We start from the raw sequence: 17,546 nt of genomic DNA, 5'->3' as shown, positions 1-17,546 counted from the left end.
GTGGTTAGCACTGCTGCCTCATACCTCTGGGACCTGGGTTCGAGTCTCCGCCTGGGTCACATGTGTGTGGAGTTTGCATGTTCTCCCCATGTTGTCGTGGGGTTTCCTCCGGGTACTCCGGTTTCCCCCCACAGTCCAAAAACATGCTGAGGCTAATTGGCGTCGCTGAATTGCCCATAGGTGTGCATGTGTGCGTGACTGGTGTGTGAGTGTGCCCTGCGATGGGCTGGCCCCCCGTCCTGGGTTGTTCCCTGCCTCATGCCCATTGCTTCCGGGATAGGCTCCGGACCCCCCGCGACCCAATAGGATAAGCGGTTTGGAAAATGGATGGATGGATGGATGTTTCACATAGGAAATAGACAGTTAACTGTTTACTGGCAATAACATATTTAATCGCATTTATGTTTCACATATGATATTGTGTTTACCATAGTTAGAAGTGTATTGCTCGTGATTTTCATTTGTATTCAATGTCAGGTGCATCACATTGCAGTGTTAAATAGTAGTCAGCAGAAATATTTGTATCTGGTGACAGCATTCCTGCAGTCTCGAACCCAACAATTTGGCTTTTGCTTTTGACAGATCCAAATCTCTGACCAGATCGTTTAATTCCGACTGTGTTATGAGATGTGGATCGCCTGATGAGTACGGTTCAAAATCCGGATCATTTTCCCTGCCAGTTCCTGCATTGCAGTTTCTTCATCTGGCTTATTTAAGGTCCATTCCTCTGGTGGTTTCGGAATTGGAAGACTGTGGTCATGTGGCACGGGTCTCATTGCTGAAGGCAGATTAGGGTATTCAATTGGCTTCATGTTTTTGGCAGAGAAACCAGACACATTGGTCAAACAGAAGTAACAGTCTGTTACCTGGTCTTTCTGTTCTCGCCATATCATCGGGAAAGCAAACGACATTGTCTTTCGAGTGCCTCTGAGCCAGGCTCTCAGACAGACAACACGTCACACAACAAATGTGAGGCGGTCATTCCTTGTCTTGATCACCGATTTTACAGCCGAAGCACAGATTATATGCTTTATTCACAAGAGCAGTCATTGAGCATCTTTGAGGAGCAAGCATATATTCACCACAAATGTCGCAGTAGACGAGAGGGTAGCCTCCCTTCGCCTTCGGGTGGGGGGACGGGTCCTGACTGTTGCTTTTGCTTATGCGCCAAATGGCAGCTCAGAATACCAACCCTTTTTGGAGTCCTTGGAAGGGGTGTTGGAGAGCGCTCCTCCTGGGGACTCCCTTGTTCTGCTGGGGGACTTCAATGCTCACGTGGTCAATGACAGTGAGAACTGGAGGGGCGTGATTGGGAGGAATGGCCCCCCCGATCTGAACCTGAGCGGTGCTTTGTTATTGGACTTCTGTGCTCGTCACGGATTGTCCATAATGAACACCATGTTCAGGCATAAGGGTGTCCATATATGCACTTGGCACCAGGACACCCTAGGCCGCAGTTCAATGATGAGCATGACCTCAGGATTAGATCTCTGCTTTTTGCAGATGATGTGGTTCTGTTGGCTTCATCGGAACGTGACCTTCGGCTCTCACTGGAGCAGTTCGCAGCTGAATGTGAAGCAGCTGGGATGAGAATCAGCACCTCCAAATCCGAGACCATGGTCCTCAACCAGAAAAGGGTAGAATGCTCTCTCCGGGTCGGGGAGGAGGTCCTTCCCCAAGTGGAGGAGTTTAAGTATCTCGGGGTCTTGTTCATGGGGAAGGATGGAGTGAGAGATCGACAGGCGGATCGGTGCGGCGTCAGCAGTGATGCGGGCGCTACATCGGTCTGTCATGGTGAAGAAGGAGCTGAGCCAAAAGGCAACGCTCTTGATTTAACAGTCGATCTACGTTCCTACCCTCACCTATGGTCACGAGCTGTGGGTAGTGACCGAAAGAACGAGATCGCGAGTGCAAGCGGCTGAAATGGGTTTCCTCTGCAGGGTGGCTGGACTCTCCCTTAGAGATAGGGTGAGGAGTTCAGTCATTCGGGAGGGACTCAGAGTAGAGCCACTGCTCCTCATTGAGAGGAGCCAGATGAGGTGGCTCGGGCATATAATTAGGATGCTTCCTGGACGTCTCCCTGGTAAGGTGTTCCGGGCATGTCCCACTGGGAGGAGGCCCCAGGGAAGGCCCAGGACACGCTGGAGGGACTATGTCTCTCGGCTGGCCTGGGAACGCCTTGGGATCCGCCCAGAGGAGCTGGATGAAATGGCTGGGAAGAGGGAAGTCTGGGCCTCCCTACTGAGACTGCTGTCCCGCGACCCAACATCGGATTAAGCGGGAGATGATGGATGGGTGGATGTAACGCAGCTGCTACGACATTGACAAGACATATCGACTGACACAAATCGTCCTGCAAACGTCTATAGCATCTAGATTACTTGTTACATTGCTATTGAGGCAATGCTATATTATGAAACAATACATACACACTATCAGGTAAATTTTAACCCAATGAGCAGCATCTGTGTATGCAAGCCGCTTTTTTGGACACAAATATAACAAAAATATATGACAAATCTGAAGATTTCACCCATCAACCACCGAGCAAAGCTGCGAGTAAAATGTCCCCCTCAACATGACATCACTCACCGTAGTCAGAGCAAACACTGATAAGACACCCAAGGAGGGCCTTAGCCTGAGTCTCATGATATACTCCTTGAAAGGAGTGACGTCAGACACCATAGGGAAGAGCCGTTAGCAATAGCAACACCCTGAGTATGGCAGCATTCAGAATGACCAGACCAACAGCAGGTATCCGCACGTACAGAGATCTGGCCACTTCCTGGTCTGCATGCTTCAGAGTGCCACCACTGAAATCAGAATCAGAATCAGAATCAGAATCGTGTTTATTGGCCAAGTATGTGCAAGCACATACAAGGAATTTGATTCCGGTAGATGTTGTCTCTCAAGTAGTGTAAAAGAAAACAAAAAACAAAACAGCAGTGTGTAAGGATACAATGAACAATATCCAGAGCAAGTGTAAATACTATAATAAAAATGTGGACTTTACAACGCTTCCCCGACAGTAGAGAAAGATGGACATCTTGCCAGAGAGACAACCCAGATAGCGAAATGATTCGGTGCCGGATCCAGCAGGAGGATCTGGAACAGATCCGCATAACTGGCCTGGATCGGAGTCCACTTGCACAGCAGGACGGATCCAAAACAGTTAAAGATCACTGGATCCAGGAAAGACTCTACCCATATTTGCCAGTATCATAGTTCACCCAGCCTTACAAACAACATGTTAAATATAAGGAAATTTAATAATTACCTTCTTGTCTTACGTAACGTTTGTTGTATGTATTAAATAAAACTTACATTAATAAAATCAAGCCTATTTTTTAAGGTCGTGGAATCTTACATTATATAAATATATTAATTAATAATTATTTGTGATTTCTAATTAATATTTATTTCATCCTCTCCACCTTTCTACCTACCTACACTAAAAATATATTGTTGGATGTAAGTAATTTTATTAAGATCATTAGTTACACAAAGTTAAATTATCTAAGAACAGATGTACATTTTGAGTTCACAGTTCAATTTTATGTTAAACTGAACAAATTTTAGAAGACTGGGATTAATTATTTTAAATGAATTCAATAGCACTCATGTTCAGTCTACTTAAATCTAATTTGTACGTGGGATTGTAATTTATCTATGAATTTTAATTATCTAGTACTGAATCATTTTGCTACCTGAGAAGACGTTCTACATACCTACCCGGGTGGGCCGCCTCAAATTGGGACCCAAGTACTGCCATGCAGCAGGTGACGCCCCAGCACCACACCAGCCCCAATCCCCAACAGGCCTGACACTATTAGCTCTCCGAAGGTTTCGACTCGCCCGGGGATGAGGCTCGCGAGGGCTTTGCCCCCCCATCCACTTTATGATACATGCAGTCTACCTGTGGGCGGCTGCAGCGGTGCTACGCCTGTGGAGAACAGAAGGGTGTTGTGTCTGTTTAGACTGAGCTGCTGTGAAGTGTTTTATGATGACTGGAGTGTCAGTCCCACCACCAACCTCCGAAAATTTTTCCCTGCAAATTGAAGATCCACTCGCAGGTCCGGATGCAGTTTAACGTCAAACCCAGGACAGTAGCTACTGTACTATAATATACACTCAGTACTCTACAGCAAATAATAATGTAAATATAAAATCATAACAGTTTAGAATAAAAAGTGATACATCCATTAACATCCTGCTACATCCTCTTTTAGTCGTCTTTCGATTGGTGTATATAATTTACTATGAACCTTGGACGTAAATGCAATCAGTCGCTACTCGATCAGACATAAGGCGACAGATACCTGTCTTTTTTAATACATTTAAATTTTTGAAGTAGTAATATGATCAATATATAATACAATGTCACTGTCACAACATGCATGGCCCCCCTGTGGCCCCTCCTAAATTTGTATGTTACTTGGGTCTGAAATAAATGCATTATTATTATTGCTGTTATTATTATTTACATTTATATATATGGGCAAAAACTTGTGCTGGAAAGAGGTGAAACAAACAAGCTCTTGACGGACTCTTAATGCAGGGATGCTGGGTGGTCGAGTCGTTTCAGCTGGTTAAATTTTTTTTTCTGTTGTTAACTTATTATTCTTGTGGAAGCAAGACAGTCTAAACAAGAGATGAGAGTGAATATTTGTAAAACCTGTGAAATGTAACCGCAAAGCTTTAGTGGCCCACCCGGAATTCTCCGGAGCCTCCTGACTGGCAACTCCGGCCTGAATATATCTATACTTCAAATGTGTGCAATGTCTAGTAAACCGCATAACTTGTTCACGTTTAGTCATTTTGTGAAAAGTTCAGCAGAATGATGGTGTATGAGGCCTCTGAATTTAGAAATGTAAGTTTCCGATTTCCTCAAACCATTGGGGTTAGTAGTAATATATTATAAGTAGCCCAAAGAAAGAACATGTTGCTGTAAATAAAATTTAAAAAAACATCATTCAACTAATATGTGCCAGCAAGCTTGGCAAAATTCACCTGAAGAAGTAGCAGAAGCAGACTGGTCCTCACCATACCGGCCAGGGGCGCCATAAGAGGGGGGGGGGGGGGGGGGGAGTTTCCAAGTGCCCCTGACTGACAGGGGCCCTAAAAATCTTCAAACATAATTGGATTGGTCTGTGTTGAGAGGCTGAAATGATGCTTTCATGGGGCCCAAACTCTCTAGCAGCACCCCTGGTACTAGCACTTCTTGAAAATTTGTACATTGGTAGAAATGGTCAATGTCAATGGATAATGCGGCTGTGTGTGACTCAGCCAGTTAGGACTCTGTGCCTGTAATTGGCCGGTTGCCGATCCTGTGATGGTTAAGTGTTTTTCCGCACTGGAGCCTTACGCAATAGTCTTAACCCTAGTTTCACCAAGGAGTGGCTGATCATGCTTTCTAAACTGTGTCACTTTGGATTAAACCATATGGTAAAGAAATGTCATTTATAATTTGTTGTTAAATGTAATTTGCGTTTAAATGGATGAGGAAAATACAATGCATTCATTGAACAGGTCTGGAAGTTGGTGTTTGGAAAATGGGAGGCGGCAGCAGTACTGAACTTGTGGTGGAACAGGAGAGGAGACCAGAGCTCCTTAAAGACCCATGGAGGAATGTTGTGTGGAACCCTAGGTATGAAGCCCGTTTTTGTTCAATATAATCAACTGATTTGTTTTTTTACTAGTATCACATAATTTTATGCATGAGTCTGACTTGCTTGTGCGAATGCTGGTGCAAACTGATTGCCGCTGCTCGCCGGTAAATTCTAACCTTTGATTTCTAATTCTAACTCTGGTAATTTGTTTTATGTGCATTTGGTCTCGACTGGAAGAGTTATTTTTCTGCTTTTACTGATCTTACTTTTTTGCAAGACCGATGTTTTAGCCCACCTGTTCTGTTTGGGCTATTGAGTCTTCCCTGGATCTAGATCTGCCCACTGGACATTTAAGTTGTCCGAGTCCTCGCCCACAATGTGTATCAGTTGCATTTTTACCTGGTTTGTGTTTATCTGGACTCCACTGTCGCTTGTTTTCCAAGCTGCGATGGGTCTGCTCCAGTATTCAGCAGCTGAGCTCCTCCAACTGCGTTTCCACCTGTCTGAGCATTTACTGACTATTCTGCAGCTTTATCCGGACATCGCTTTCTGCCCTCGCCGGAAATACATTCACTGTGGGTCCCGCAGGGGTTTCCGGACTGACCCCGCGAAAACAATAAACTCCATCTAATCCAGCTCCCATCATCCTCCACATAACTCCAGCAGGACTGTCGACCACAGTGTGCTAGCAAGCCAAGCTCGGTCGACTAACACTTCTACTCTACGTGAAACTTCAACTGTCAACTTCGGTCTGTTAAACATCCGCTCACTTAAGAGCAAGGGACATCTCATCCAGTAGCTCTTGATCGACAGTCAGTTGTGTCTAACTGAAACATGGCAACTACCTGATGACTTTTCTCAGCTTAATGAATCTACTCCTGTGGGGTTTGCTTACATCTCTGAACCCCGTGGCTCCGGCCGTGGAGGAGGTCTCACGAAAATTTAGCATGAGAAATGGAGAGTCTCGCCGGTGTCTGTTCAGGCATTCGGCTCTTTTGAATCCACTGTATGCCAAGTGTCTGGACCTACTCCTACCATCATTGCAACTGTTTACCATCCCCCTAAATCAAATGCTGACTTTTGAAATGACTTTGCTATTTTTATAACTCACTTATCTACATTATCATCAAATATAATAATTGTTGGGGGATTTTAATATACACATGGACAATAACAATAACCCTTTTACAAGATTCAATTCATCCATTCAATTTTATTTATATAGTGCTTTTAACAACAGTCATTGTCACGAAGCACTTAACTTAGTACTACATTTAACCGGCCAGAACCCCACCAAGCAAACCTGAGACGACAGTGGCAAGGAAACTCCCTCTAGCAAGAAGAAACCTTGAGAGGAACCTAGGCTCAGAAGGGGACCCCATCCTCTACTGGGCAACCAGGGAGCATGGAACTGCATTTATACTGAGATTCATTAGAGTTCATATAGTTATGAAGTCCCAGTTGGTTTCATGTTGTTCTCTCCAGGAGTCCAGGTGCGGGTTCACATGGTGTAGAGTCGGCTCGGTATCAGCTCAGAAAAAGAGAAGATGGAGAAAAGTTATTGCCCTACACCTAACCTAACCTCCGGCAGGACTAGAGTAACTATGGCAGCCTGGCTAAAAGAGAGACCAGGAAGGAAGCACAGACATGAGGGTTTCCAGGGGTTTTGGCATCAAGCCAACCCGCCATCCACAGCTTAAGTGATCGACGAGAGTGGCAGGACGACAGCACCAATCCCCCCTTTCACCTTTAATATCAAATGACTATGAATCTCCAGATTTTCCTTCACCTTAGAAAAGGGGATTTAACTATCCAAATGACTGGCTAAAGAGGTACGTCTTAAGCCTTGACTTAAATGCAGAGATTGTGTCTGAGTTCCGAACACTAATAGGAAGTTTATTCCATAGCTGTGGTGCTTTATGAGCAAATGCTCTTCCCCCAAAAGTAAAGTTCTTTATTCTGGGTATGGATAGAAGACCTGCATCTTGTGATCTAAGCGTACGATTCAGAATGTAGTTGCAAATGAGGTCACTCACATACAGCAGTGCAAGACCATTTAAAGCTAGGTTAAGAGCAGTATTTTGTAATTAACACGAAATCTAACTGGCAGCCAGTGCAGTGAAGATAAATTTGGGGTAATATGATCACATTTTTTAGTTTTGGTGAGGACTCTGGTTGCTGCATTCTGGACTAGCTGGAGTTTATTTAATGACCTCTTTGGACAGCCGGAGAATAAGACATTAAAGTAATCGAGCCTGGAGGTAATAAACACATGAACCAATTTCTCTGCACCTTGAAAGGAGAGCGTGTTTCTTAACTTGGCAATATTACGCAGGTGAAAGTAGGCGGTACGGCTAATGTTAGAAGCATGTACATCGAACAAAAGATCAGAGTCTAGAATAACACCAAGGTTTTTAACAACAGTACTTGGTGTAATAGGTAGTCCATCCAGATTGACTGTGATGTCCGATAGTTTACTTCTGGTGGCTTTAGTGCCAGTAAGAAGAACCTCAGTCTTGTCTAAGTTCAGCTGGAGGAAGTTGTCTGACATCCACTTTTTGATATGCATTAAACATTCTTCCATTCTCTGAAGTTGCTGTCTATCTTCTGGTTTGGCTGATATATATAATTGTATATCATCTGCAAAGTAATGAAAGCTAATTCCATGCTTACGAATAACTAAGCCTAAGGGTAACATATAGTGAAAATAGTAAGGGAGTTAGAACTGAACCTTGTGACACTCCGTATCTGACCATGACATGTTCTGAGGAATCACTATTTAGATTCACATACTGATAGCGATCTGACAGGTAAGATTTAAACCAAGAGAGTGTCACTCCCCTTATGCCTACAGTATGTTCAAGCCTATGTAGGAGAATGGCATGGATTTACTTTTTTTCTAGCATTAATTCCCTTATGGACATTCCCAATATATCCACCCCAGAAGAGTTAGTTTCCTATTATAACTCTGGGCTTCATGACATTCTTAACTCTGTTGCCCCATTAAAAACCAGATCTGTCTCTTTTTGTATTTCTGCTCCCTGGTTTACATCTGAACTTCGGCTTTTGAAAGCCAAAGGTTGCCAACTAGAGAGGCTTTACAGAAAGACTGGACTCACTGTTCACAAAGAGATGTTCAAAGACCATATATCATACTACAGGGATTCAAATGCTTAAACCAAATCCAACTATTATTCCCATATAATTTCATCCGATAAGGGTAATACTAAGGCATTGTTTTCGATACTCAACAATATTATCCAACCCCCAGATTTTCTACCATCCCATCTTTATTCAGCAAATCGCTGTAATTCCCTTATGTCCTTCTTTAATGAAAAAATACAGAGGATCCATTGGGACCTTGGATCAACCTCATTTGAACTCATTTGAGCTCCACTCCCCTACTCTGACATTTTCATCCTTTCAGCTTCCCACCCTTTCAGAAATTTCAGATATTATCTGTAAGTCCAAGTCATCCACCTGTCAGTTAGACCCTCTGCCCTCAGATTTGGTTGAGGCCTGTCTCCCTTCTCTGGTTCCCCTCATTTCGTCTCTCATTTACTCTTCTCTCACCACTGGAACTGTTCCTCCATCGTTCAAAACTTCTGTCATAACTCCAATACTGACGACCTGGTGCTGAGCCTACTGACTTCAGTAACTTCCGTCCAATTTCTAACTTACCTTTTATCTCTAAAATTCTTGAAAAAACAGTAGCTATTCAACTTCATTCCCACTTACCTCACAATAATTTGTATGAACAGTTCCAGTCTGGTTTTCACCCTCTTCATAGCACAGAAATCACACTTATAAAAATCACTAACGACCTACTTATGGCTGCTGACTCTGGTTTACTAACTATTCTCATTCTTCTTGACCTGAGTGCAGCCTTTGATACTATTTGTCACAACACCCTTGTAAATAGATTATCTTCCATTGGTATCAGAAACACTCCATTACACTGGATCAAATCTTACCTCTCTGGCCGCACTCAGTTCATTCAGCTCAAATCTTCCACATCTCAGCCCTCCACTGTCACTTCAGGTGTGTCCCAGGGCTCTGTCCTGAGGCCCCTCCTCTTCATTATCTACCTCCTTCCTCTAGGCAAAATCTTTCACAAGTACAATATCAATTTCCACTGTTATGCAGATGACACCCAGCTCTACTTCAGTAGCAAACCCGACTCTTCCATTTTACCTTCCTCCCTCATTGATTGTTTAGCAGAAATTAAGTCCTGGTTCTCTTTAAACTTTCTCAAATTAAATAAATTGGGTGTCATCCTCTACAGTACCTTACCCTTCCAGTCTCACATCAATAACATCACTCATATTTCCTTCATATTTCCACCTAGGTAATATTAATCATCTACGTCCTTCCCTTACTCCACATACCACTGCTATTCTTGTTAACAGTCTTGTTACTACTCACTTAGATTACTGCAACTCTCTCCTCTTTGGTCTCTCTAAGAAATCCCTTCATAAGCTTCAATTGGTTCAGCTGCCCGTATTATCACCCGAACCTCCTCCATCCACCACGTCACTCCCGTTCTGCAGCAGCTTCACTGGCTGCCAGCTGAGTTCCGTATTAACTTTAAGATCTTGCTGTTAACATTTAAGGCCATCCACAACCTTGCTCCTCCATATCTGTCCGACCTCCTACAAATTGCCACTCCCCCTCGCACCCTTAGATCCTCATCCTCCATCCATTTCACTGTCCCCCTCGCCCGTCTTCCCACCATGGGGAGCAGAGCTTTCAGTCGCTCAGCTCCTCGGCTCTGGAACTCATTACCATCAGAGCTCAGATACACTGACTCACTTCCACTCTTCAAATCGAAACTTAAAACCCATCTGTTCAAGCTGGCTTTCTCTCTCTGCTTTGTCTAATTTAACCTATATTTTATATTCTTGTATTTTTTTGTATTTTATGGTTTTATGATTTATATTGTTTTTTTGCATTCACTGTACAGTGTCCTTGAGTGTCCAGGAAGGCGCTTATAAATAAAATGTATTATTATTATTATTATTATTATTATTATTATTATTATTATTATATACCTGTATTTTTAAAATATTCATGAGTAATATACTGTAAACCTTCTGCTATCAAACACACCCAGCCACACATACAGCCTGCATATGGTGGTGTGTGGCACTGCAGGTTAGGTCTCTGCACCCATGATAAAACGTTCACTAGTTGTAATCCCATGACTGGTAGTGATTTCACCAGTGGGCCCATGAGTATGGCTATTATTGTAGCAAAATTATTTGCAAATGCGTGTGGAGAGTACATTTGTGTGTGTAATGAGATTTGTAAATGTGCAAAAAAATCTTAATGAGATTTAAAGTTTTAGTTCTGGAAGCATATTACATTATTCTTGGAAAAAAAGATCTGTTTTTCCAAAATAAGGACATAAGAACCCTGTTTTTATAAGTAAAATTTTCAGTTTTTCTGAAATAATGAGATAATCATCCTGTTTTTCTGAGTAATATTTTCTGTTTTGAAACCGATCACTTGAAACAGTACGGCATACTTCATGGACATAAGCTGATGCATCGAAAAAGCATTCAGGTTTATGATTCCACATGCCATAAAAAGTTTGGACCTATATTCTAATACAAACATCTCTGAAGATGATTCCAGCACCAGAGTTGCGTTCCATGAGGATCCAGTAGGCTTATTTTCAGGAATTGTCTTGAGTCACAACAAAGCCTGCCTGAATGCATTTTATATTTCCATGCAGCATGTCATATTGTTTCAAATGATCCAGGATAAACACTCCATGGTTTAAATAAATAATCAAGCAAGTATTATTCGTTATGGCTTATTGGTGTTAACCTACAAATGCCACTTGGAATGTTGTATAAAAGCAATATCATACTCAAAGTTGTGTGTTAGTACTACATTATATGACGGCTGTGATTATCTTCAGCACTCGGCTGCATGACCGAATCACAGCGATGATATATTGGAGTACAACCACATTCCTTCTCATATGTTATTGCTTAATGGTTTTTAGATACACCTGTAAAGCGGAATGATACATCTGATGTGAAATGTCCAAGTGTGGTTATACTCTAACAGCATTCATAAAAAACATTTTGTCAAATCAGATTTCTTGGTCGAAACTAACTGTTGTATATTAGATATAGGACTATTTGTGTTTCTTATAAATTTTGACAAATTCCCATTTCCATTCCTATAGCACAAGAAAGGACCTTGTGAAATACATACAGGATTACAAGCCCCTTATTGATTCAGTGCCTCAGGCTCGGATTCTTCTCATTGGTCAGATTACAGCTGGAAAATCAAGCTTCTTCAACTCCATCAACTCTATCTTCCGTGGCAACATAACAAGCCAAGCTGACGTAGGATTTGTAGGAACAAGCCTGACCTTGAAGGTAATGTGATTATGCGAGTCTTCATTTCACATGAAAGACTACCTTATACAGCTGTCCACCATTCTGGTCAGTGTTTGTTCCACATCTGCTATGTTTATTTGCAGTTTGTTACTCGTTGCTCTTTGTTGCCCTCATTTAGGACAGTACTGAATCCCTTGTATGAAATTTAGTTTGAGCCCATTGTCACAAAAATTTTACCCAGAGACATAGTTCTGAAGTGATGGGAAATTATTTCTTCTTGCAAAAGGGAAGCAATGTGATACACAAGGGATGATCACAGACAGCTTCAATGAAAAGGAGATACAATGTTCTAATTTATACAATGGGACAAGCTATATATAAATGGTCCACTCTCCATAAGTATTCCAGTCATTGCACTCTTCTTTGCTAAGTTCAATTCCTTGTGTTGTACACCAGGGCAAAAGACTTGGGGAGCAGGTGGGGAGGGGGGGGGCAAAGAAAGGGTGGTTGACTAATAGAAATGGAACTGGCAGACAGGATCACAGGGGGAGAAACAGGGAGGTGTGGATATGGACAACAGGCAAACAACGTTAATGATGGAACTGGGGACCACAAGACTGGGAAGCACTTAAATACTGAGTTAATGAGGGCCCAGACAAGAGGCAGTTGGGAATTGCTAACCTGAGGGCAAGAACAAGAGGTGAAAAACGAGCAGCAGTTGTGGTTTGTTAGAGCAATGGCAGGGAGGAAACTGGAGGATCAGGCAGACATCATGGGCAGGGAAGGACTGTACCCCACCCCTCCCCAGAATCGGGATGGGACAGGACAAACACTGACAGGGGCACAGACCAGGCAGGGACCAGGCCAGGAATGGACAGCAAATGACCAAGGAGACCCAGGAAAGAGATGGGGGCAAATAAAACAGGTCACACCTGGACAGGACAGATTTTACTACAGAGGGACAGAACCCATGGACAAAACAGGACTGGACAGGAACACACCACCCTAGGGCTTTGACCGTGGAGTCTACAACCAGGATAGACATACAAAGTCCCCAGATACAAGGACAAGACCAGGAACACAGGACCAGACACCATTAGGAACACAGAGCAGACAAAAAGGACCACAAGGGACACAGATTAGGGAAGAGCACGGTTGGGAAGGGGCAACAGGGCAAAAGCAGGGCAGAGCAGAAGGGAACAGGGCTTGGCAGGGGATCATCCAGACCCTGTGATGTGGGGGGCAGACTAAAGGACGCAGAGCCTCCTGGGGTTGGAGAACTTGTGGGACCAGGTGGCACTGAGGGGTCAGAGTGGCTAGGTGGCACCAAGAAGACAGCAGGGCCAGGGTCAGATGGTGCTGCAGAGACAGTGGAACCAGACCAGGGGGGCACTTAGGAGACAGGATAGGAACAGGAGGATAAGGGACCTGCAGGGTGAGAGATGGAGGGACAGGAGGGCATTGAGGAGCTTGAAGGGCATGATGACTGGGACAGCTGAAGATGAGCAGGACATGCTGGAGGGAACCTGGAGGCCTAGACACAGAACGGATCCAGGACGTCCAGATATGGGCAGAACAGAACAGCTCTCACTGGCCTGGCAGCTGAGAGTGAAGCTATATCCAACAGGACACCATGCAGTGAGCGGGGTAGAACCAGGCCTTCCAGAAATGGGCAAGGCAGATGACCTGGCATGTTGGGAGCATGGGCAAAGTGGCGCCCTTGGAGCCGGGAGCAGCAGAAACCTCATCTTTGGTGGCCACTGCGGGTGCAAGGTGGGCAGCCCTCTCGGGGCTGGAAGCCTTGGGCCAGGTGCTAACAGAGTGATGAAGGCCTCTCCTGGGCTGGGGGCTAGTGGAGCGACAAAGGCCTCTCCTGCATCTAGTGCAGTAGCAACTTCTCCTGGCCCAGGCATGGTGCAGGCCTCTCCTGGGTTGGGAGCTTAGGGTGCTCCCCAGTAAGGATCATTACATGTACATCTGTATATTCTATTTATTGTTATTTATTGCCACTCAACTCCTTACTCTTCTATACCACGGCATTTTTGCACAGCATTTTTGCACAAGTAACCCTCGCTGCTACCATACAGTAACTCAAATACTGTATCCAGACTGATACCACCATTAATTCGGCGCTTATGATGTTGCTCGGTCTTTGTCCTACTCTGTGTTGCATCATTGTCCTGGAGGAACGGTAACTCATTTCTCTATATACTGTGTGTATGGCTGAAATGACAATAAAACCTACTTGACTTGACTACTTGACTTGATCCGCAAGGAGGCCAAGCCAGGTACAAAGCAGCAGCGTGTCCAAGCAATAGAGTTATTATGGGAGAGGAGAGTGACCCAAGATATGTGTAACAGACTAATTACAGGCCTAAACAAAGTAATAAGATTGATTGTGGAGAATAAAGGTGGACAGAGTGGAAAATTACACATTCCTTAGTGTGTTCTGTCTGGCTAACAGTCTGAAAGGCTGCTGATGGCTGCATATTCACGGGGTGGGGCTGGGGGGCAGTCACAATGACGTGTGAATGTGTCATTAACTTCTCTGCTTGGCCACAATGAAAAGAGATATATTTGCAGGGGATCAAGGTGAGGTTAACCTAAGAACACTGAACCAATAGTCAAGCAGGGTGGTGGTAGCATCATGCTGTTTTGCTGACAGCACTTTACATAACTACATTGCACATAGAGGATTGAATGATGAAGTAGCACTGGATAGATAGATTGGGAATTAGATAGATAGAGGAACATAAAAGAAACATAGCATAATAAGTATTTACTGTAACCCTATGGTGTCTGAGGCCTCTCACCCTCTTTCAAAGTAGTCTGACATGCCTTGACATTTTACAGTTTTTCTGAATTGCTAAAACACATTTCCTAAAATCTCCTCTCCTTTAATTAAACCACTAAGCACAAACCCTAAAATTCAAGCTAAACTCACAAAAAAATGAAAACGCTACCAGTCAAAACTCTTGTTAGCATGTAAATTAGAAACCGCAAGACTATTGTCACGATCGCCGTAGAAAGAGGGTGATCGTTCGGGCAGGCGAGCGGGCAAGAAGCAGGCAGGCAAGCGGAATACGGGGAAACGGGGATTTATTGGAGAAACTAGAGGCAGGAAACATCAGACGTCGACTAATATCAATGACGGACAAGAAACTAAGGCAAGACATGGACTGAAATAGACAGGACTGGGCGAAAATAATCAGACACAGCTGGGCTAGATCGGGGCAGCACACGTGGATGATGTTGGAGTTAGACTCCACCGAGTCCGTTGATGAGGAAAAGATGCACACGTGAGGCGAAGGATGGTTGTAAGTCAGCTCTCTTTATTCTCAGCACAGATTGCAATCCGGGAGCCACACTCAGATGCACAAACAGTACATACCAAAGGAAGCTCTCTCTCTATGGTCTGTGTCTGGTTTTTGTAACCCGTTTAGGGAGTCTGCTAAACCTTTCCAGTTGCGTGACATACAACTCTTGTTTTGACCATGCTGTGCGTTAGTACCCACCCCCTTTTCCTTTTATCCTATCCTGTTATGTTGCAAAGTTGCAGCGTCAGCAACCCTCAGCGACCCCCTCCATTGTTAGGCCCCGCAGCCAAGCCGGTCAAGCATAAGCATAATGTCACCATGACCCTGATAATGCACCTTCTGCTTTCCTAATTTCACTTGCACTATGAGAAGGGCCGCAGCCCCCCTTTACTTCCTGCCTGTGTTCCAGTTTGTTCCCATTTCTTAGTGTGACAAAGTTTAGCACGAAGCCTAACCCCCCCTCAATAATCAGGGGGCGTGGCACACACGAGGATATGAGCCGGGCGTGACAACTACAGTATCGTAAAAAAAAAAGTATGGTCGATTACCAAAAATATTTGTATACTGTACAGTTATGACTGACACTAATATATAACGTTTGCCGTACAAAGTACTCCAGAAAAGTTACTGTAAAGGACAAAGCCAAAATGTAAACAAATGAGAGGCATATTACAGCTGTGTTTTCTATTTTGCATCAAAGTTCACCATAGCGCAAAATGTGTTTTAATGAATGAGAATGTGTTTTGAGTTTTGCAAAAAGGGTGACTGAGATCTGCAAATTGTCTCTAACTAGGTGAACATCGTTTAAAGTTTTGCCAAACAAGTGACTGATTCAATAAATGACTTTTGGCAATTGGCAGTTTTGTTCCCAAAATGATTTTTAATAATTCAGCAATTCAGAAAAACTGTAAAATATTTCACTTATGTAAACAACATTTATCCCAAAGTGCTACAAATGCTTTTATTCAGCACAAACTCAGCACCAATAATCTGAGATCATTTAGAATGTGATTATTCTATTTTTTTTTGTTAAAATCTACTTTAAACATATACTTTTCAAAAACCTATTTTCAGTGGTGCTGACAAATTGTAAAAAAACCACATTATAAACATTTCTAGCCAAGACGTTTGAGCTCTGAAGCTTATAGACATAGGGGCTGGCTACACAAAGGTGAATGAGACATTCAAAGAATTGCATGAGGTTTGATACTAAAGTGTTATAACTTTGAAGTGATTTTGGAGTCACCAGACCTTTGCATACTGTCAATGGCCCATCAGTGTGGAATGTCTGTCACTGCTCCTCACACCAATCAGTTTGGAAAGGCAGTGTGAATTTTAGTTTATTTCAGTTGCTAAATTTCTTCCACACTATGAAACATTACACAGTGAGAACATGTAATCCCTATGCAGAGAGAGCAGGAGGCAGGATTCAAACCCCCAAACCACCCACCAAGTCACTGTCCTACCCTCATGGGCTTATTGCCATTACCCATCATTCCTCTGGGTTCTCTGGCTTCCCTCCCCATCACCCACCAAGTCACTGTCCTACCCTCATGTGCTTATTGCCATTACCCATCATTCCTCTGGGTTCTCTGGCTTCCCTCCCCATCACCCACCAAGTCACTGTCCTACCCTCATGTGCTTATTGCCATTACCCATCATTCCTCTGGGTTCTCTGGCTTCCCTCCCCATCACCCACCAAGTCACTGTCCTACCCTCATGTGCTTATTGCCATTACCCATCATTCCTCTGGGTTCTCTGGCTTCCCTCCCCATCACCCACCAAGTCACTGTCCTACCCCCATGTGCTTATTGCCATTACCCATCATTCCTCTGGGTTCTCTGGCTTCCCTCCCCATCACCCACCAAGTCACTGTCCTACCCTCATGCGCTTATTGCCATTACCCATCATTCCTCTGGGTTCTCTGGCTTCCCTCCCCATCACCCACCAAGTCACTGTCCTACCCTCATGCGCTTATTGCCATTACCCATCATTCCTCTGGGTTCTCTGGCTTCCCTCCCCATCACCCACCAAGTCACTGTCCTACTCTCATGTGCTTATTGCCATTACCCATCATTCCTCTGGGTTCTCTGGCTTCCCTCCCCATCACCCACCAAGTCACTGTCCTACCCTCATGTGCTTATTGCCATTACCCATCATTCCTCTGGGTTCTCTGGCTTCCCTCCCCATCACCCACCAAGTCACTGTCCTACCCTCATGTGCTTATTGCCATTACCCATCATTCCTCTGGGTTCTCTGGCTTC

The 17,546-nt window shown here is 43.9% G+C and overlaps 1 protein-coding gene across 3 annotated transcripts in view; it reads left to right on the top strand.

Moving 5' to 3' along the window:
* Positions 1-17,546, top strand: part of LOC125723837 (uncharacterized) — a 37,465-nt gene that overhangs the window by 6,002 nt on the left and 13,917 nt on the right. For all 3 annotated transcript variants that reach the window (XM_049000671.1, XM_049000670.1, XM_049000672.1), the window contains exons 2-3: positions 5,530-5,647; positions 11,809-12,004. In XM_049000671.1, the coding sequence (XP_048856628.1) occupies positions 5,530-5,647; positions 11,809-12,004 (314 nt within the window). The remainder of the gene's footprint in view (positions 1-5,529; positions 5,648-11,808; positions 12,005-17,546) is intronic.

The sequence above is a fragment of the Brienomyrus brachyistius genome, unplaced genomic scaffold, assembly GCF_023856365.1.
Source record: "Brienomyrus brachyistius isolate T26 unplaced genomic scaffold, BBRACH_0.4 scaffold52, whole genome shotgun sequence".
Lineage (NCBI taxonomy): Eukaryota > Metazoa > Chordata > Actinopteri > Osteoglossiformes > Mormyridae > Brienomyrus > Brienomyrus brachyistius.
This window is presented reverse-complemented; position numbering and strand designations above follow the sequence as displayed.